We start from the raw sequence: 22,445 nt of genomic DNA on the forward strand, positions 1-22,445 counted from the left end.
GTGGAGAAAAAGGAACACTTGTGCACTGTTGGTGGGAATGCAAACTGGTGCAGCCACTGTATAAAACAGTTTGTAGGTTCCTCAAGAAATTAAAAATGGAACTACGCTGTGATACAGCAATCATAGCATTTGGTATTTACTGAAAGAATACCAAAACACAAATTCAAAGGGATACATGCACCCGATGTTTATAGCAGCCATTATTTACAATAGCCAAGATACAGAAACAGCCCAAGTGTCTATCAATTGACAAATGGATAAAGAAGATGTAGCATAAATATACAATGGAATATTACTCAGTCATAAAAAAGAATGAAATCTTACTCTGACAGCTTCGAGCCTATCAATATAGCCCCGACTTCCTAAGTTTCCATCCTGGAACTCTCTCCTGAGCAACAGGCTCAAATACATCTGCTGGAAAATCCCCTTGGGTATCTCCTAGGAAATTCCAATCTCATGGGTTAAAAAGATCTCATTGTATTTTGCAAACTTGGTCTTCCTAGTAGCACCACCCCACCGCCCCCAGTGGCCCAAGCTGCACCTTTATATCATTTCTTACGGCCTTATTTTCTTCAACACCATATATACTGAATAACTAAATCTTCATGACTTTATCTCCTAAATTTCCTTCAAGTCCATCCAGTTTCTCCATCCCCACAGACAAGCCTAGACCAACTTCAAGAGGGCATCATCATCAGCCCTTATCTGGTGGTTTTCCCTTATTTCTCACTCCAACCCATTGATCATACCCTCAGGAGTTCACTAAAATGCAAATCTGCCAATTTCTTCCGTAAACCTCTTCAAAAGTTCTTCTCTGTTTTCACAGTAAATGAGTTGAACCACATGCTTTATTTTCACTGGGAAGTCTTCACAATAATTACCCGAGTAAATCTAGGTCGAGTGCCCCTGCTCTGTGCTGTCACAGAACCACATACTTCTCTGACCAACAAAGCTCTTCTCACTCTGTATTGATAAATGCCTTTGTGTTGGTCCGCATTTACTACTAAACTCGGTGCCATCACATCCTACTCTCACCATATTCGCTGCTGGAAGACCAGAAAAACTGGCACTGTGCATGGCACACAGTGAATCAAAAAAAAAAAAAGAAAGAAAGTTTACAGATAGGACTGTTTAGAAAAACTCTTTCACAGCATACCCATACGGTGTTAAGCTTATCCCCCCTAAAGCAGCAAGGATGAAAACTGTTTCAGAGAGTATCAATATACTTTAGAAAAATAAATAAATTCCACAGGTACGAACTTAGAAGCATGCCTATCACTTCAAGCCTGGTAAATGATCATTTCAAGGCAACAGTGGCTCAAGGTAGAAAATGGAGCTTCACACATTCTATCGCCTTTCACACCCATTCACCAATAGCCCTCAAGACTTCCAATGAAACAGAACTTTGCTCTATCTCCATCTCAGGTGTGACCACTCCAAGCCAAGCCACCACCATCTCATGCTGCCCTACAACAGCCTCACTGATTCGTTTTTTGCAACTTTCGAATTCATTTCCCATACAGAAGCCCATGTTATTTTTTCACAACTCTTGACCATGTGAATTTCCTACTTGCAATCTTTCAAAGAATCTGCGGGCATTTAAAGTAAAACTGAATCACGTCCTTATAACGCTAAAAGTAACTAAGTGGTTGGAGTATGTATATTAAATTCCAACAAAAGAGGCATTCGGGCAAAATGGGTTATAAAAAAAAAAAAAGAAAGAAAGATCACTACGTAATGAGACATAGGGTCAGTTTTCTAGGAATATTACAATTCTAAATGAGTATTCACACCTACTTAACATAGTTCAAAATACATAAAGCCAAAATAAACAGAAATAACAAGAAACTGACAGAGCCATGATTTTCATTAGAGATTTCAACTGAATCTTTCACTCATGGGTAGATTAGCCAAGCAAAAATCAGTAAGATCAGAGAGATTTTGAGCAAAATAATTAAAAAGCTTTATCTACTGGACAAACATAAAATGATGTACCCAACAATAAGAAAACATAATTCTTTTCAAACACATACAAAGCATTTACAAAAAACTGTTCTTGAGTGAGGCCATATAGCAAGACCGTACAGAATTATGATCAAGTAAACAACATGCTATAAATACAACACAATGAAGTAACACTAAAAAAATAACTATGTAACTAGTAACTAAAAAATAACTATGAGTACATTTAGAAATTCAAACTTCTAAATAATTCATGATTCTAGAAGAAATTAGAATGGAATACAGAAAATAAATAGGACCAAATGATATAATGAAATTATACACTGAAATGTCTCAAGTATAAAAATGTTGAAAATTAATTAGCTCAGCAACTAAATCTGTAAGACAAGAATGTGAGAATAAACACAGGGAAATTTTAAGAAAAATAAAAACAAATAAAAAATTAACAAACTGTAGAACAAAAACACAATAAAAGAAACAACAAATAAAAAGGAGCTCTTTCAAAAGCTGATAAATTCCTGGCAAGACTTATCAAAGGAAATAAAAAAAGAAGAAAGTAAAAATAATCATTGTGAAATAAATAAAATGAAAAGGGAGATAAAAGTACAGAAACAAGATTAAAAATATAATAGGGAGTGCCTGGGTGGTTCAGTAGATTGAGCATCCGATCTCAGCTCAGGTCATGATCTTGCAGTTTGTGAGTTCAAGCCCCAAACGGGGCTTGTTGCTGTCAACACAGGGCCCCCTTTGGAATCTCTGTTCCCCGCCCCCTGCCCCTACCCTGTTCATGCTCTCTCAAAAATAAATAAAACTTTAGTATTATGAGTAATATATATATGGGGCACCTGGGTGGCTCAGTTGGTTAAGCATCTGACTTCGGCTCAGGTTATAATCTCACGGTTCTTGAGTTCAAGCCCTGCATCCGGCTCTGTGCTGACAGCTCAGAGCCTGGAGCCTGCTTTGGATTCTACAACTTCCTTTCTCTCTGCTCCTCCCCTGCTCATACTCTCAAAATAAGTAAACATTAAAAAAAAATTTGTGTGTGTGTGTGTGTGTGTGTGTGTATAATTAATGGACAACTGTGAACATCCTTGTTAGGGGCTTAGCTGTGTCCCCCCAAAATTCTCATGGTGAAGTCACAGTACCTCACAATGTGACTGTATTTGGAGACAGAACCTTTAAAGAGGTAATGAATGTAAAATGAGGTAAAATGGGTGTGTCCTCAGGCAACACGACTGATGTCCTTAGGAGACATTACGACACAGAGGTATATAAAGGAAAGATCCAATGAATAGTCCAGGGAGAAGGCGGCCAAGTATGAGTCTAGAAAAAAGGCCTCAGGAGAAATCAACTCCATCACACCTTATATGGGACTTCTAGCCCCCAGAGAAGAAAACACATTTCTGTTAAGGCCACTCAGTCTGTGCTATTTTGTTATGGCAGCTGTGGAAATTTAACAGGATCTTTACACCAATAAATTGGAGAAAAGAGAACTTTCATGTACTGTCAGTGGGACTTTGAGTGGGTACTGCCACCATGGAAAACAGTATGGAGGTTCCTCAAAAAATTAAAAATAGAAATACAATATGATGCATTAATTCCACTACTGAGTACGTACCCAATGAAAATGAAAACATTAATTCGAAAAGATGTATGCCAACCCCTGTGTTTACTGCAGCATTATTTACAATAGTCAAGATATGCAAGCAACCTAAGTGTCCATTGATAGACGAATGGATAAGATGTGGTATGTGTACACAATGGAAAATTGTGCTGCCATAAAAAGGAGGAGATCCTGCCATTTGAGACAACATGAATGGACCTAGAGGGTACTACACTAAGTGAAATAATTCAGACTGAGAAAGACCCTATGACTTCACTCACATGCGGGGATAAAAAGAATAAACAAAAAGCAGAATTAGACCTATAGATGTAGAGAACAAACTGATGGTTGCCAGAAGCAGGGAGGTGACAGGATGGGCAAAATGGGTGAAGGGGAGAGGGAGATACTGGCTTCCAGTTATGGAATAAGTCACAGGAATAAAAGACACAGCACAAGGAATACAGTCCATGATACTGCAACAGTAATATACAGGGCCTGCACTTGTCGTGAGCATAACAATAACATACTGAGTTATTGAATCACTATGTTGTACACCTCAACCTAATGTCACTTTGTGTGTCAACTACACTTTTTCTAAAAAAAAAAAAAGTAACAAAATGAGTATCAAAAAGGTGGAAAGAATAGAAATTCCTACTGCTAGAGAAGGGATAAAGTATGGTACATATTTTTTTTTTGAAGTAAAAAGAATCACTTTACTCAAATTTGAAGCTTTCATAATTTTTTCTTAAAATCTGGTGAAACTAATAAAACCTAGTGTTTTGGGTGTACACGTAAGAATATATATATATACATATACATATACGTATGTATGTATGTATATACATATATATATACATATACATACGTATATGTATGTATATACATATATATATATATATATATATACACACACTTACCGCATATATATGTAATATACAGCATATACACATTTTTGTAGGGATTTATAAATCCTGGAGGAAGAAGAAATTAAAATTTTCTCAAGGTATAAAGCGAAATTATTTTGGACCCTTGGAAAACTGTGTAACAAGGCTGCTGCCGAAGTTTCCACCACTGTTATTATTTCTCCTCAATCCAGGAATACTGAAGGTAGACCCAGGAAAGGAGGGAAGAAAGGCACCAGCTAGTCTTCCTTTTCCCTTCCTTGGTGGGCAATCAGCCATCTCTACTTGCTACACTTTTTACAGTTGCCTTCCAAACCCAGGATGTGGGCCTATCAAAATACATGTAAAGCCCCTGGTATAGGCATGACCTAGAAATGTGCAAAACTCTTCAACTGACAATGCTTCTGTATCATTCATATTAGAAATAGAGCCAGGGATGAAGATAATTCCCAGACTTTTGCCTTTTAGCTTCTTATAAGCCAGGTTTGGAAGGTGTGGTTGACTAAGGAAAAGACTGATGTCTTCAGTTTGCAAGCTTAAGATAAAATTCTTTTCAGCTGTGGAAATCAGTAATCTCACCAGTATGCATGCATGACTGTCAAAACCAAAAATTTTGCATAGCATAAGCAAATCACAAAACAACATAAATAGTACGTCACTACTTACACGCTGTTCCAAAACAAACAAAAGTAAACACTATATAGCTCATCGACATATACTTAATAATTGATAAAAAGCAAAGAAATTATAGTACAAAATTCAGGATCATGTTCATGTCTAAGACTAAAACGAGTCTTTAAACATAGGGAACATTCTATTTCTCAAGTTGGGTTTCTCTTTGTTACATGTCTTATAAAATATATCGATTACATATATTCTTTTATATCTATCAAATACTTCATAACTTCAAGAAAGTATCTACCCTTACTTTTTCAACTAGAAAAAATTCTAAGTGATTAAATAAGAATTTTCAAAATCACTGATTATGAAAAAAATTGACACAGTTGGCTAGAATTTGCTTTATTAAGACTATATAGTCATCCTATAACACAAGCAATGGTTTTAACACAAGAATTGAAACTTACTGAAAGCATAAGAAGTAGAGGGTAGAAGAGAAATCCTCAGAACACTCAACTAACCAAACTAAAAGAAAAAAAGGTGCATTATCCAACAAATGAGCTATGTTGCTAGCTGCCTCAAGATAAAAGTATTGAGCTATCACAAATGCAGAGATTAATAATCATAAATATATTTAGTACAGAGGAGTAATATTTTTGTATTTTTATATTTAACCATAGCCTAAGCAGTGAATTCAGAATACCTCTACCGTAACATCAGGTGATTACGAAAATCCTTCTCTTGCCATTTTCCAGTCTGTAAACCAGACCTTTTCCTCGGCCACCACTGACTAGAGACATGTTTCAGGTTTCGTGTGACCCATTTCTCAATTTTTCAGAATCCCCTCTGTCTTTCTCTTCCATCACACATGATCACAACTCTAACACTTTCTTCAAAGAAGGAAAAAAGTATCAGAGAAATCCATTCTCATGTTCCCTCTCACATTCTTTCTTCGGTTCTCATGCACACTCCACCCATCCGTTTATTTAGACATTCACTAAAAAGATATGTACCTGGTACCTTTGGCTTTAAATTCAGAAACGGGCAAAAGTACTTGCTTCAGCTGGATTTTTGAACCTGTGAATTGCAAATAACCATGTTCCCTTTCTGCCTTTCTTTCTCCCAAACCTCCCAGTCCATAATGGGCTAGGTAACCTTGAGCAAGTAACTTCATTTTTACTGATCTTTTTCCTCCTATGCGTTATCCAGTTGAATGAGATAATTCTTATAGTACCGTCCAACTCCAAATTTCTACATTTCCAAGATATATGTTTGAGATTTTCAGCATTACTTAAGAAGAAAAGCTAAAAGGAAGCTGCTGTTGATGCCAACAATATTATCATCTCCTTGAAGTACAGCCATGCCACCCTGGACTACTTAACAAGACTGAGATGACAGAAGAAGAATGACAATGAGCTAGCCCACTGGTCCCACCTCCCACCTGGTCAACATTATTTCAATGTGGAAAGAGCAACTGCTGGGGCTCTAGCTGTACCTCGATTCGACAGTTAAAGGCAAAGTACGGTTGAGATTCAATTTCTCACTCATAAAGCATTAGAGACTTTTCCACTATAATTAAATTCCTGCGTTACAACCACATGCATGGTTTCCGGCAGAACAAAAAACAAACAGCTTTTGTATAATTGATTAGAACCGGGGAAAAGGAGTTTGTCTCCCTCTTAGCCGCAACAGAAATCTCATAGCCTTTTCTGCCTCTTTGCCTCCCCTGGATTATGTGCGCCCAACTGGCCAGCAGTGGGCTGCACAACAGCCAAAGTGCATGCCAGCTCCACCCGCAAATATCTGACTGATATCCCAGTTTTCTTCAAACTCTGTGTGGAGAGAGGAGAGGTAAGGTGGGGCTGTGGTAATTATCCAGTTAGACAAGTGAGCATTTAAGATGCATTCAAGTCCTGGTGTGGAACCAGAACTTAGAAATGTAAATCTATCATTTAATTGCCTAAAAGAAAAAAAAAAAAAAAAAAGTGTTGCTTCCCTTCCTGTACCTGCAATCAGTCTCTTTTCATCCCAAGCAGACAGCTTCACAAGGACCATCTCTACAATCATCTCCCTACTGGGGCCGTTCACTTTAAGCGGCACTTTTAGAAATGATGTACAAATAAATGTTACAATACAGAGTTTAGACTGATGCAGCCTTCCTACTAACTGCTGCGCAACCGTCCGTAAGTCCCTCAGCATTTCAGAGACAGATAAACGCTGTCACAGTCACCAATAACAAATCTGGCCAGCAGCCACACTCCCACCTCTTTCTACCACTTTCTCTGTCTTAGGATGAGGGTATGATGGGGAAGAAAGGAATTTCCAAGCACAAATATGATACATTCTACAGGTAACATTTTCTGTCCTTCCTATCTATAGTTTGGCAACATTAATCCCCAGAAGTGGTCGCCACTGGAAAAAACAGAGGCTACAATGGAAATAACCAGGTAAAATATCTTCATTCATAGGATCCTGATGTTTAAGAAATAGGAATTACATTTGCAATTCAGTGTAAAAGTAATCGAATGATTAAGTTAAAATTTTTAAGTTAAAACTCAGAAAAATCTAGCAAGCGTCTACCCATAAACTAGAATCAATCTCTCCCTCCTTCCCTCTCTCTCTCTCTCTCTCTCTCTCTCTCTCTCACACACACACACACACACACACACACACACACGGCATACATGTGTAAATATATAAACTGGTCTATCCCTACAAGTAACTGAACTTTTTTCAGCAATCTAATTGTTCTTACTCTCTGTTTAGAATTCTACTTCTGAATTCGCTCAAAGTCGCAAAATAGAGTCAGAGCCTTTCTGGGGTTATAGATGAAGTTCTAGGAATTTAAGGCAGGTCGTTTTCAAAAGCTTTTCTTTTTCTCTCTGAATCCAATCAGAGGCTAGTTCTCTACTTTCACTCACTTCATCAACTGCTCCTTTATTGTACAGGATTTGCTAGTCCTGTGCTGGGGCTCAACACAGACCTCCAGGAAATCTCACCAGGATATGAGAGGTGACAGGTGGGATGGAAACCACTTGCCAGGCCAGCTCTGTGGCGGAGAAGCTGCCTGGGGCACCACCAGCTTGCCTGTACTTCGGAAACGGCAGGCTGCAGCCCTTTGCCCTCCAACAACCCACACTGTATCTCCCTCCTGTATTATTAGTGCCTCCTGGTCTGAATTAACGCCCGCCTCCTTATTAACCGTCCCCAGACATGGTGACCGCCAGCTACTGCCCCCCCCACCTAGCCTCTAACCTACCGCTGTACCTGGTATTTTTCATTCATACACTGAATACCAACTTTTCATATCACTCACACTCGCAATCTTGCTCCAACCTTCGGTACCTGGGTAAGCCCTTGATGTCAAGACAACTCACGTGTTTCTACCAGGCAGACAAATAAATCAGCCCCCCGCCCCTTTTTTCTTGTGCTATGTTTTATCTTTCCTGCGCTCTCCACTGCAGCTCCCTGCAGCCTCAGGGCCCTGGCCTGAGCCCAATCAGTCTATCGCATTATAGACGGACGGTCAAAATCTAGCAGAGTCTCAGCCCCTAGTGACACTAACAACTGTGTCAAGGACCACACAAGGCCACAATTGATCCTGCACTCTTTCACCAGATGAGCGAATCTGGAGAACAGTGAGCCTGGGCAGATGGTTTTCCAGAGCAGATGAGCCTTCTCTGTGTGGGCCTTCATCTCCATGACAAGGCTGCATCCCAGGGACAGGGCTTCAGGTCCTCAGACGGAACCAGCAGGATCACAACGAGTACAGAACTCAAAAGGTGTATGATCTATGATCTCCAGGTGGAGGGCAGGTGAGGAAGGAGACCAGCACGTGAGAAGGGAGAGAAGCAATGGGAGACAGCGGATCTGAATGGCCACAACTTAGCTGAGCTCGAAGGGCACTTCCCAGCACTGCCTTCCCCCCACGATGCCCCAGCCCCTGGGTTATCAGGACGGCCTGCTGAGACACAGAAGGGAGAAGTGCAGCGGCAGTCACATCCAGTTCACACGCAGAAGGTCAATACCGAGCTCCAGATGCAGGCACAACTCACACACACGGTCGCTGGTGTGCTGCCGCACCTTGCGGGTCCAGGGCAAGTCTGCCCATATTGCCGCAGCTCCCGCAAGATCTCTCCATCAGCTCATCTGATTACCAGGCCATGATGTGTGTAACTCGGGGCGGAGTGCCAGCTTCTCCTCCAGTCTGCAGCATCCCCAAGGTTGGAAGCTTGTCCACAGTGAAGAATCTACGTGGGGTCTGCTCATCCTCCAGTGTGCCCTCACTCTCCTGCTCATCCTTCCTTCCTGCCCTGCAGACTCCAGGTCTATCACCAAATATACAGAAGCAACAGCAACCATATATATCATGCTTAACTAGTTGCTACAACTGGATGAGGTCAAATCCAGATGCTAAATCCCATATTCTGTACCATTCCCATGCCCCCATTTCCCTGATCAAACCATGACTGATACCGAATTTGGTACCAGAACTAATTCAGGAAAACAAAGCATGTTGAATGTTAACAATCAATGGACTTCCAAATTGGAATCTCTGTGAGTTCTACTTCCATTAGGCTGTAAGGTATCCTGACGGACTAAATTATGTATAAGACAAAGAACTGCACTCATTGTAGAGTCAATAATTATTCATGATTTTATTAAACAAAAGTCCCTTTAGAGAAGAGTGAGAAATTAATTCTTAGCTAACATCAGCTTAGGGGAGGGAAAAGAGGTTACTTTTTTTTTTTTAATGTACATATGTTGATAATATAAAATTAACCACATAGATATTACACTTCCATAAATGCTTTTAATAATCAATTGCTATGTTGCTTTAATACTATAACGTTCTCATTAAATCAACACTGCTTAACTAAAATGGTCATGTTTAAGAGATGCTCATATCATTTTTATGATCACTCTTGAAATTTTCTGGTAAAATATATCATATAATGACTTTGATAATGTACTCTAAATAGGATGACATAAAGCTGAGCAGAAGAATGACTATAATCGAGTGTCCAGAGAATGAAAATTTGTGAGCAAGTGAAAGCATGAAAGCAGATGAGGCAAGAGAGAGACAGAGGAGAAGGAAAGAGAAAATTATTTGGACACAAAAATGAGCTTCAACAGATTCTAGCCGAAATATTTAATGACATCACTGAATATCACATTTACCATGAACTGCAAGAGGAAACTGTACAGGGCACTTCTATGCTCAGCCAAAGAAAAGAAAATATACTTCGTATTTACTGTGAATTTTTTTTTAAATATAAGATTGTAACTTTTTCTTGGTTGCGCCTATTTCCTCCAGTCAACATGACACCGTCATTCAAGGCCAAACGTCGCTTCATATGCAAACCCATCCATGGCCCACATCAACTCTGTTTCATGAGATATATTATAGTATTAATCACATCAAATTGTAGTAACTTATTCTGCCTGTCCCTGAGATGACGAAGACTTGAGGTCAGAGTCTAAATTTAATTTGAATGTGCAGCCCCGTGTCTAGCAAATAATAAATGCTAAATATAGGTCTGCTGGATTAATCACACTGCAGGATAGGTGTGATGATTAATTTTGTTCAACCTGACTGGGCCACAGGGTGCCCACGTTAAACATGATTTCTAGTGTGTCTGTAAGGGTGTTTCTGGAGGAGATCGGCGTTTGAATCAGTGAACTTAGTAAGTAGCCTGCCCTCCCCAATGTGGGTGGGTATCACCCCATCGGTTGAGGACCCAGAGAGATCAAAAAGTGAAGGAAGAGACGAGCCAGTCCTTGCACGCTTAAGCAAGGACATCAGCCTTCAGTCTTTGGACCTGGATTTTTATACCATTGGCTCCCCTGCTTCTCAGGTCCTTGGACTCAGACTGGAATTGTACACTGGGTTTCCAGGGTCTCCAGCTTATGGATGGCAGATCATGGGACTTCTCCGTCTCCATAATCACATGAATCAATTCCTTATAATAAATCATATCTATCATCCAGGATATATACACCTCCTGTTGGTTCTGTTTCTCTGGAGAACCCTGATTAATAGGAGAGGAGGTGTTGGCATTCTATGCATGAACCAACCACCACAGCATATCCAATGTCTTCAGGAATTTTATTTCCTCCAAGAAAAAGCCCAATGTATCTATTCCTTATCAACAGAGAGGAATAATTTGGAAGTCCTCAGTCAAACCCCAAAACCAGAAGCTGACAATATTAAGTAGGACACCCAGTACCCCCCAGGTGTGCTGCTACATCCCAACAGATCTTCAGTCAAAGGAAAAAATATATACAAATACTGGCCTGAGTAGCAAATTTTCCGAAATACAATTAACATGGCTTAAAATAATAAAAATAGCCATTTTAATGGGCACTTAGTAATTGCCAAGCAATATGCAAACACATTTAACCTTCTCATTTAACCCTCACAAGAATTTTCTCCTTTAGCTTTCACAACCAGTTTGCAGAGAAGGCATGACCATCATCATTTCCACATCACAGACAGGACAATCAAGAATAGAAGCCAGGTGAATCCCTGACACAGCCACAGTGAAAAACCAGGAGGCTTGAGGACACAGCCAAGCTCTTAAACTCTACGGCATCTAACTATTACTTACTGATGGGGCGCCTGGGTGGCTCAGTCATTTAAGCGGCCAGCTTCGGCTCAGGTCATGATCTCATGGTTCCCGGGTTCAAACCCCGCACTGGGCTCTGTGCTGACAGCTTGGAGCCTGGAGCCTCCTTCGGATTCTGTGTCTCCCTCTCTCTCTGCCCCTCTCCCACTCATTGCGTGTGTCTCTCTCTCTCAAAAATAAATAAACACTAAAAAAATAAAAAATAAACGATTTCTTACTAGAAACGGCAATGTTAAGGATTTTTTATACCCTTCCTTTAACACTCACTGAAAAATTTTAAAGCAAATTTAGAAAAAATGAAAAAAGAAACTCCACCTTCTGTGAGGGCAAAAACAGTCAGAAACCGAGACTGACAAATAAAGCACAGCTATCAAAGACTGTGAAATCTGGGAGGCTCCTGGGAACTGACAGACACCGCCTCAGACCTCGAGCAAAACAGAGAATTTCCTAAAGGTAAAAATCACAGTTATGAACGGCCTATCCAGTGAAAGTAGAGACAGTCGTACTAAATAGCAAATATACAGACACAGCATTATTTTTTTTCCACCAAGTCCAGCTCGGTCATGAAGTGAGTCTACTTGAAATGGAAAGGCAGTCAGGAGCCTTTATCTCAAGAGTCCTTTACTGTATGATGGAAACAGGGACGACTCTGGAAATGACAGCTTTATTTAAAGAGTATATGAAATAACAAAGTCAAGTCAAAGATCTGGACTCCTCTGGCTCATACCCAAACTATTGGTGACCGTGCCCATGACACTACCTGCAACAGTAGCAAATACTGGCCCCATTCAAAGATGGGTAATGACCACAGGCCACAAGGGAACTGTGCATAAAAGCAGCAAATGTCAAAAGCAAAAGAGAAATATAAGTAAAAAGCCAGTGAAGGACAAACATCAACAGGAGGAATTACCCAAGGAAACAGATGAAGAATTTGGACAAATAACACTCCATGAAATAATAATAATAAAAAAAAATGTTCAAGAAGAAGTACAAGGGTTAGAATGATAAAATACAACTAAAACAGATGAAAATCAGCTGATAGCTATAAAATGCTAAGAGATGATACTATAGAGATGCTGTTTAAAAAGCCACCTCGGGAACTAAACATTAATGAAGAATTTGAATGCATTATAAGAAGAAAGGATCCTGGGAAAACACAGTAAGTGAAATCAAAAAGTTAAAGATGAAGAGGTGCCTAGGAGGCTCAGTCAATTGAACATCTCACTCTTGATTTTGGCTCAGGTCAAGGTCATGGTCTCGGGGATCGCACCCCACATCAGGCTCTGCACTGACTGTGCAGAGTCTCCTTGGGGTTCTCTCTCTCCCTCTCTCTTTCTGCCCCTCCCTGCCTCTCTCTCTCTCTCTCTCAAAATAAATAAATAAGCTATAATATCTATCTATCTATATATATATATATACACACACACATATATATATTTTTTAATATAAAGTTAAAGATGAAAACTACAGATATGAAAAACCAAGGAGAAACATTTTATGTATTTTCAGGATTACCAAAGAGGAGAACAAAACAAAAAGAAAATATATTTTAAATATAATTTAAAAGTCTGAAGATATAAAAAGAGACTGTTTCTCAGAGTTTAATGTTAGGATCCAGGAAAAACCGACACAGAATCATAAAAGCTAAGACAAAATCGATGAAGTTACTGAACTTTCTAGCAAACTAAAAATAGTCCATAGACGTCTGAACAAAACCAAAACAAGAACAAGTAAGATGTCAGTTTGCTCCAGTCTTCACGGTGACACCAAATGCCAGATAGAAATGTTTCCATATTTCTGAGAAAAATAAGAATTAAGACTAAATAGCTTTGATAATTATGGTTCATAATCCCTAATAATAAAGAAATAAATGGTAATAACCTTAATCTTAAAAGGGTAGTCAAACAAGAGGAGAGAAAAAGGGTGTAGAAAGTAATGTCATCAATTCTCCCATTTTTTTCCTAGCAAAAAGTCAAACGATGCTATTTAAAGTTAAATTCAGTCATTTAAAAAAACAAAAAAACAAAAACCCAGAACTGAAAGGGGTTTTATCCCCTTAACTTTTTTGTTAATTGAAGCATAGCTGACATACATATTAGTTTCAGGTGTACAACATATTGATCAGACAATTCCATTCTATTCATTACTCAGTGCTCACCGTGATAAGCATAGTTAACACCTGTCTCTATATAATGTTATTACAATATTATTGTCTATATTCCCTGCACTGTACTTTTCATCTCCATGACTTAACTTATAACTGGAAGTTTGTACCTCTTAATCCCCGTCATCTATTTCACTCATCCCCCCCTCAACCACCTTTCCTCCAGCAAATACCAGTTTGTTCTCTATATTTAAGAGTCTAGAGGTGCCTGGGTGGCTCAGCTGATTAAGCTTCTGACTCTTGATTTCGGCTCAGGTCATGATCCCAGGGCATGGAATCAAGTCCTGTATGAGCACGGAGCCTACTTAAGATTCTCTCTCCCTCTGCCCCTAATCCTCCCCCTGCTTGTGCAAGCGTGTGTGCGCTCTCTCAATAAAATTTTTTTTAAAAAGTTCGTCAAGTAATAGCATCACATTGGTGAAAGGACACTATTTTGAAATTAATAAGTTCCTTCAGTTTAGGTTCAGTTTCTATGGTGCAGTCACTCTGGAAAATAGTGTGGAAGTTCCTCAAAAAAATTAAAAATAGTTCTATGCTATGACCTAGCAATAGCACTGCTAGGAATTTACCCAAGGGATGCAGGAGTGCTGATGCATAGGGGCACTTGTACCCCAATGTTTATAGTAGCCAAATTTCAACAATAGCCAAATTTCAACAATAGCCAAAACACAGTGGCCACTTTCAACAATAGCCAAATTGTGGAAAGAGCCTAAATGTCAATCAACTGACAAATGGATAAAGAAGATGTGGTTTATATATACAATGGAATACTACTTGGCAATGAAATCTGGCCATTTGTAGCAACGTAGATGGAACTGTAGAGTGTTATGCTAAGTGAAATAAATCAGGCAGAGAAAGACAAATATCATGTTTTTACACTTATGTGAATCTTGAGAAACTTACTAGAGGACCAGGGGGGAGCGGAAGGGGAAAAAAAAAAGTTAGAGAGGGAAGGAGGCAAACCATAAGAGACTCTTGAATACTGAGAACAAACTGAGGGTTGATGGGGGGTGAGGGGAGAGGGGAAAGTGGGTGATGGCCATCCAGGGCATTTATTGGGATGAGCACTGGGTATTGTATGGAAACCAATTTGACAATAAATTATATATATGTATATATATATACACACAATAAATAAAATAAATTCAGTTTCTATTTCTTCTACTATATCAGAAGCAGACTGAAAAAATAACTCATTAGAAAGACCAAGAATAAATACCATATTTTTTGTAAAACCAACTCTTGTATTTACTTTTACTTGTATATATGCACACAGAGAAGTAAATAATGTTCGCCATATGTTAAAAGGTATGAGGCAAGGAGATGATGGGGCTCTGCCTGCTTTAATGTTTTAAAAATGAGCAATGCATGGTCTTTTCAAATCATAAAGCCATTATTCTACTTCAATAATCGCATGATATTTCTCCCATCCTTGTATATCATTTTGTTCTCATTTCCCAGATAAGAGAAATTAAACATGCAAAGGTGAAAGGATTTGATGAAACAGTGACCCAATTCAGGATGATATTTTAATAAATACGTGATATACCTAATAGTTTTGATCATTATCAAATCTACTGATTTGGCTCAATAAGAGGAAGAACTTGTAATATAATTATATATGTCTGGAAATAGATTAACTGCTTCATACAGTAGGAAATTCCAAAGTGTGCTCAATGTGAGGTTGAAGTAACCAACCAACTCTTCTAGAAGGTGATCACACACCAGTCACACGTTAAGAGTTAGTGAGCTTTGAGGGCACTTCAGTTCTGAAAATGTTTGCCTTTGTGGTGCGATGTCATACAACAAAGCTGTGAACCTCTGTCTTCTGCTACAGAAATTATAGTATCAGTATCACACTCACATTTACAACTCTCTCCTTTAAATCATTTTCACGAATATGTCATACTTAGGTACCCCCCATAACAACTCTTGACATAGGACACGTGTTCTTAGTTCCAGTATGCAGTTGAGAAAATTAAAATTCAGAAAGACGTCACTGGTCCATGATCATACACACAGATCACTGCAGAGCCAAGACTTGTTTTTCTTTGTTTTGTTTGTTTATTTTATTCCACGTTTATTGCCCAGGCAGCCACTCTACATACACGTAGGGGAGCCCAGCGCTGACCACGTGTTTGCATTTACATTACCTGGAGCTTTCTGAGCAACTATGCCTACTTAGTTCAACAGGGAATAAAGACTAGGTTGTTGCTATCTCTTCTATCCTGTGTGAGGAAAGAGCCTCGGAACGTCACAGAAAAGAAATTTAAAACAACCACGCTACGTACGCCCATCACTACGTTATAAACTTTTTTTTTTTTGTAGGAAATTAAAGCTTTCTCAGAAAAGCTTGCTATTGTCCTCACAGTTTCCAAATATAAGAAGTAAAAGTCATCCACTACAAATGCTGGATGGTTTAAGCAGCTGTTCATCAGAGGTAGGCACAGAGCAAAAGTTTTACTGTGAACTCTGATGAGCTGGGCTAACGTATATGCATGAGTGTTTTGGACACCTGCTCTACGCCAGCAGCTGAGAAGCACTTGGTAAACATATTGAAGCGGCTGGAAAACAAATGGAGCAGTGCCAGGTTTGTGGAGATGGGTCCACAAACAAGCCACCTCATTCACAAGGACAGCAACTGCTGAAATACATTCAAGAGCACATATACCATATTTTATGCCAATACTGGTGAGCAGGAAATAATGGAGGATGAGATCTTTTCTGAATTTATTTGAAGTTTAATAATGACAGACGGTAAGGGGACAAAACCAAGTGCAATGAAACTGAATAAAGGAACTTAAAAACTGAGTAAAGGAAAAAACTTCATGCAAATATATCTATTTTCTAAGGACAGAGAAGATCTTCATCTGTTCCTGGAAATAAAACTCTCGGTGTGGCCGCAAAAGGAATTCTGCAAATGCTATTTAGGCCATTTAAATATTAGAACCTAGGCAGAGAGGCACAACATGATATTCTGTGGCTCTTGGCAAGATTTTATCACCACTGGCAAACCAGAAATGTACTATATAGTTTTAAGAGCCACATTCAAATCTCTTTTCAATTATTAGACAGTGGCGATGTTTCTTCCACAGCGGACATTTTAAAACTTCCTCTTAATAGTGACCTTGTCAATACACCTAAAGTATATAAAAATTTTCAAACTCTGCAATTTTCTCCCAGAATTTTCTCCCAGAATCTCCCAAATCCCAGGCTTTGTTAAAACTAACAGCATCCGATTTAAGCAGGCTTAAAAAGAAGCACCAATGTATTCTCCGTTCTAAGGCATCTATAACTGAAAATACAGATCAAAAATATGAAAAACAGTAATAAGAAAAAAATAATCCTTGGGGCACCTGGGTGGCTTAGTAGGCAAGTGTCTGTCTGGCTCTTGATTTCAGCTCAGGTCATGATCTCACAGTTTTGTGAGTTTGAGCCCTGCACAGGCTCTGCACTGACAGCTCAGAGGCTGCTTGAGATTCTCCCTCTTTCCCTGCCCCTCCCTCGCTTGCATTCTGTCTCTCTCAAAATAAATAAATAAACTTAAAAAAAAAAAAAATTCTTTGTGACAAACACATTAAGTGAAATACTCATTGCTCCCTCCCCTATACAGACTTTTGAATAAGACTTTTATAAGCTAAGAGGCACAATCATTTAGAATGAATCACATAAGTTATAGTCAATCAAGATGATATTTTCAGAGTTTATCCTCAGGGTAAGTAGCAACACAATGATTCTCTTTGCCATCATCTTTAGTTGTCATAAAACTAGTTACAGAACAATGACACTGTCAAAATGTATAAACTCACAAAGTTAATACTGATCCATTCAAACATAAAAATTTAATAACCATCAAATGAAAACATAAAGTGATAGGATATCAACATCATATAAAAGGGATAAATACATCTGGCATGATAATGAGTGAAGAAGGTTTCCATGTTTACATAGGGATGAGACAGGACAATTTAAAGTTACTACCTCTGCCCCACTGGTCTTAAGGAGCACATAATATTAACTTTACAAATGGAATTATCAATGGGGTGCTGGTGTTAGTTGATGCCCAGCTCAAGAGTACCAATTGTTAGGGGCGCCTGGGTGGCTCAGTTGGTCAGGCAGCTGACTTCAGCTCAGGGCATGATCTCACGGTCTGTGAGTTTGAGCCCCGTGTCGGGCTCTGTGCTGACAGCTCAGAGCCTGGAGCCTGCTTCGGATTCTGTGTCTCCCTCTCTCTCTGCTCCTCCCCTGCTTGTGCTCTATCTCTCTCTGTCTCTCAAAAATAAATAAATGTTAAGAAAACATTTTTTAAAAAAAGAGTACCAACTGTTAAATTTTAAGGATCCTTGCAGGCTGGTTATTAAAATCACTGAAACCAGCCACAATGGGAATTGACAAGCACTACAGATTGGACCTCCACACCCCACCACCCAGAGCCCCTTTAACAGAACCTCACTGATCCACACAGAAATAAATACACAGTACGATTAATTCTCACAAAGTAAATTCTCCCATGTAGGCAATACTAGAGTCAAGAAAAAGAACATCACCATAAAACCAGAAGTCTCCCTTGTATCATCCGTGAATCAATACTCACTCTAGGTGTCTGCAAATCTTCCAGATACAAATACTAGAAAGGAGTAATTTTAGCAACGACGAGGGAAGAAGAGAACATTAAACGAAACATATAACCTGGAAAATCATTTGGAAGCAACTGTGAGGGTGGGCTGGCAGAAAAAGACATGGCATGATGTACACAGACTTGACAAGACCAGGAGCAGTGGAGAAAGGAAAATATGAAACTGCAGGTGTTGTGCAGCTATCCAAGGGTTATGAGACACATGTCTGTGTACCAAACCTGTTCAGTATAAAAACCTTACGAAATGGAGATCGTTGAACATACTGTACTTTTCTTTGTATCACCTATGATTTTTATATTATAACTAGCATGAAGTCTGAGAAAAGCTCAAATAAATGCCACACAAAAAGTGATGGCCAGCAGTTGATTACTGTTGAAATTCACAAGATTTTTTCTTTCCCCTCTAGTTTAGTGTGGCACCTGTCTATAAGGAACCAAAGTGAGAAGACTTTCCTAATCATCCCCCTCCTCTGAGCAAAGCTGATGGGCTGGCAAGAGGACAACATTTGACAGCAATCAATACTATGCCACATGGTGCTGGTATCAGGATTACGCTCATAGGAACCAATGTATGTCACACAGACTCTGGCTTCTTTGGTTTTTCTCTGTCCCAGTGAGGAGTTGTATTCAGTGGTCCTCCATTTCTTAATATTCATCAACAAGCTGACTCTCTAATTCCAGCTTAAGTCCTAGAAACTGATGACACTGTGCAGCCACACTTGCACAAAAGAGGGTTGCCTCCTTACAAAGGTCTTAATATTTAAGGGTTTAAAAATTAAAAATTATACTTTACAGACAGATGTATGGATCAGAGTATTGACCTCTGTCTCCTACACAGACGCAGAAGTGCTCTAATGAGAATAACTGCCACAAAGTAATGTGCAACAGAAGATTTTCACCAGAGTTAGAAAATGTGACCAACCGGGGCGCCTGGGTGGCGCAGTCGGTTAAGCGTCCGACTTCAGCCAGGTCACGATCTCACGGTCCGTGAGTTCGAGCCCCGCGTCAGGCTCTGGGCTGCTGGCTCAGAGCCTGGAGCCTGTTTCCGATTCTGTGTCTCCCTCTCTCTCTGTCCCTCCCCCGTTCATGCTCTCTCTCTGTCCCAAAAATAAATAAAACGTTGAAAAAAAAAAAGAACTATAAAAAAAAAAAAGAAAATGTGACCAACCAACCTTTATTGTTTTCCTCTTCATATGGGTATTCATTCATCCATTTGTCTCCAGAGTCACATTGATCCTGCAAGAAGAACACAGAAACAAATCATGAGAGTAAGTTCCACATGTTGAGGACATCCTTCCACTGGGGGTGAAACACTTATTCTGCAATTCTTTACACTCTTGATTAGTGAATGACGTCATGAAAACATAAGTGAAGAATATTTTTGTCTTTAGTTGTCTTCTGCTTGCTCTTTACCAGCCATGTAAAGGGCAAAGTGGAGAGACGAGGGGATAGGAGCGGGACCTCCAACTATGACAGCTCCTGAGCACAAGATAATGAAGATCTGGATAAAGATAAGAAAGGAAGGGAAGAAAAAGAAAGGGAGGTAACAGAGACAGAAAGGTGAGGAGAAAATGGCAGGAATTGGTGTAAAGCAAATTTAATATATGAAAGAAGTCACAAATACTCCCCACTGGAGTACTTTGCTCCCTTATTCTTAGCAATCAAGAGATTTCTAAAGTAATGCTGTTTTCCAGAGGAAATGATTTTTTTTTTCCTCTTTACAGTTGGTATAAATATGCAGCATAATTAATATGAATACTTTCTGGTGCCTTCATGTTGGTTAATACCCAAGTAACTTTTTAAAAACTGATCTGATACATGCTGCTTCTTAAAAGCTCCCATACCCCCAGGATCATGTGGATCTCACCAAATATAATTCAGTATCGCTGGATTAGAAGGTTCTGATTACAATAAACCGTTTGCGCCACTTGGAGGTATCTCGAAAGTCCTATTTATTTTCACTCAGCATTATGTAACGTGCTTCAGAATTTCCATTTCATGAGGCAAATTTTCACTGGCATTCCGTTAAGCCAGCTTAGTAGGCATAGTTGACTTTTTTTTTCTTCATTCGGAATTATACTCAAGAGGGGCCACGCCTTCCTGTTCTTACCTGCACCCATTCCGTGCCAGTGTGTAATCAGTGTAGCCCTGGGCCAAGCTTCCTTTGCATGTAATTCCATACATTTGAACAGAAAAGGGGTTCACTCACTCATAGGGCCTTAAATGAAATGTGGCACAACTCTATGGGCTTGGTCTGTAAGGGGACTGGCCTTTAATTTTATTCCAGTTTTAAATCAATCAATCAATTTCTCTCCCCCCGTCTGCTCTCTTCCTCCCCACTTCTGTGTGTGTGCTTATATTTATATTTATATTTATATTTATATAAAAAGATATATATGTCTCAAAATGCATCTTCTCGTATATACTACAGCTTTTACTACTAGAAATGTTACTAAAAAGCAATAAAAATGCAATACTTTAACATTACAGTGTCAAACTAGAAAAATTCTCTTGAAATTCAGAGTGTCTAATTCTTCTATCTTACATTTTGAAATCATAATATGGTATCCCTGGAAAGAATTAAAAAGTCATCCATAGCACCACGTTCTTATCAAACACGTCTTGTTCTTTCTAGTCTTCAAAACAGATCTAACTCAATCAGTCCCAACTTAGCAGAAGGTATCAGGTATGTCAAAAACTGGCTTCAATCTTACATTCCAGTTTTGTAATTTGTTTTCCCATACTTTGATATATACTCTGGCTATTTTCACATGATACCCACCTTACTAATGATCAATCCAAAATTCGTAATACTCCACTGTAGGGATAACTTACTCCCTAGTTTTTGTCTAATAATTTATGATTCCGCACTACTACGGATAACATTTAAACATCCTCCTGCGTAAATCTGGCATACACTGGGGCCTCCGCAAGACTGGATGTTGCCTTTAAGCAACTAGAAAGCACGCCCTCTCTGGGCAGACACAGAAGGACTCTGGGACACGGACAGGCTTTCTTCAGCAGGGAGGGCCTGGCAAGGACAGCCCAGGGTAGGTTGTCACCAGCGCTCACCCCTCAGCCAGGCACCCTCAGCCTACACTCCTGTGCATGGCTGCTCTAGTCTGCACCTTTCATTACTGCCTTAGAATATACTTCTACAAGTATAATTACTGGATCAAAATAATAGAAACTGCCCTCCCCCCAATTTTCAAACTATCTTTTTTAAAGTAGACTATACCAATTTATATTCCCAACAGAAGAAGCAGCACATGCTAACATAGCGCCATTCCCAACTTTATTTCCTGAAACACAGCACGCTCCCTGGCACGTTCCAGGGAATCGGTAAACGCCTGTCAAGTGAGCAAGTGAGGGTAATAATGACTAATGGAAGAAAAATAAAGTAAACCCCTCTATCAATCATGTGGATTTTTCTTAGCCAAGTAACTAGGGCCTTCATTACATAATTTGTATTTTTAGTTAACATTAATCTGGTGACTTAAAGAAACAGTAAATTATGTGAACTACACATAACACACTATCCCACATTTTGACAACATTTTCGGATTTACAAAGTAGCCCAGTGATGTAATTTGTACTAAAGGCAGTTCTGTGACTTGAGTACATGGACTATTTTCAGATCCATTTGACAATGACGATCAGAGATTAATTTTGCACCCAAGGTAACTAGCTGGATAATGTCAGGGTCCTTACAAAACTCCTTATTTCCGCATCTCAGCAGGCCTCTTTGTGGTTCATCTTTGCAACCCCCTACAACTTACACGTAGACCTACGTTTGAAATCTGAGGAGATCCCGGTATAATACTAAGCTTAGTTTTCTGTTTAATCCAAGCTCCTCAAAGAGTGCGCAAGCTCATCTCTTGCACTGTAGCTCCCATCTCACACCCCTATAGTCACCTCTGTCATCCACTGG

General features: G+C 39.3%; 1 protein-coding gene across 4 annotated transcripts in view; it reads right to left on the reverse strand.

Annotated features, from left to right (window-relative positions):
- The window catches only part of KLF12 (KLF transcription factor 12), a 435,411-nt gene that overhangs the window by 274,162 nt on the left and 138,804 nt on the right, over positions 1–22,445 (reverse strand). For all 4 annotated transcript variants that reach the window (XM_049647469.1, XM_049647471.1, XM_049647468.1 and 1 more), the window contains one exon: positions 19,687–19,750. In XM_049647469.1, coding sequence (XP_049503426.1) covers positions 19,687–19,719 — 33 coding nt within the window. In that variant the 5' untranslated portion in view covers positions 19,720–19,750. The remainder of the gene's footprint in view (positions 1–19,686; positions 19,751–22,445) is intronic.

Source organism: Panthera uncia (assembly GCF_023721935.1).
Source record: "Panthera uncia isolate 11264 chromosome A1 unlocalized genomic scaffold, Puncia_PCG_1.0 HiC_scaffold_16, whole genome shotgun sequence".
NCBI lineage: Eukaryota > Metazoa > Chordata > Mammalia > Carnivora > Felidae > Panthera > Panthera uncia.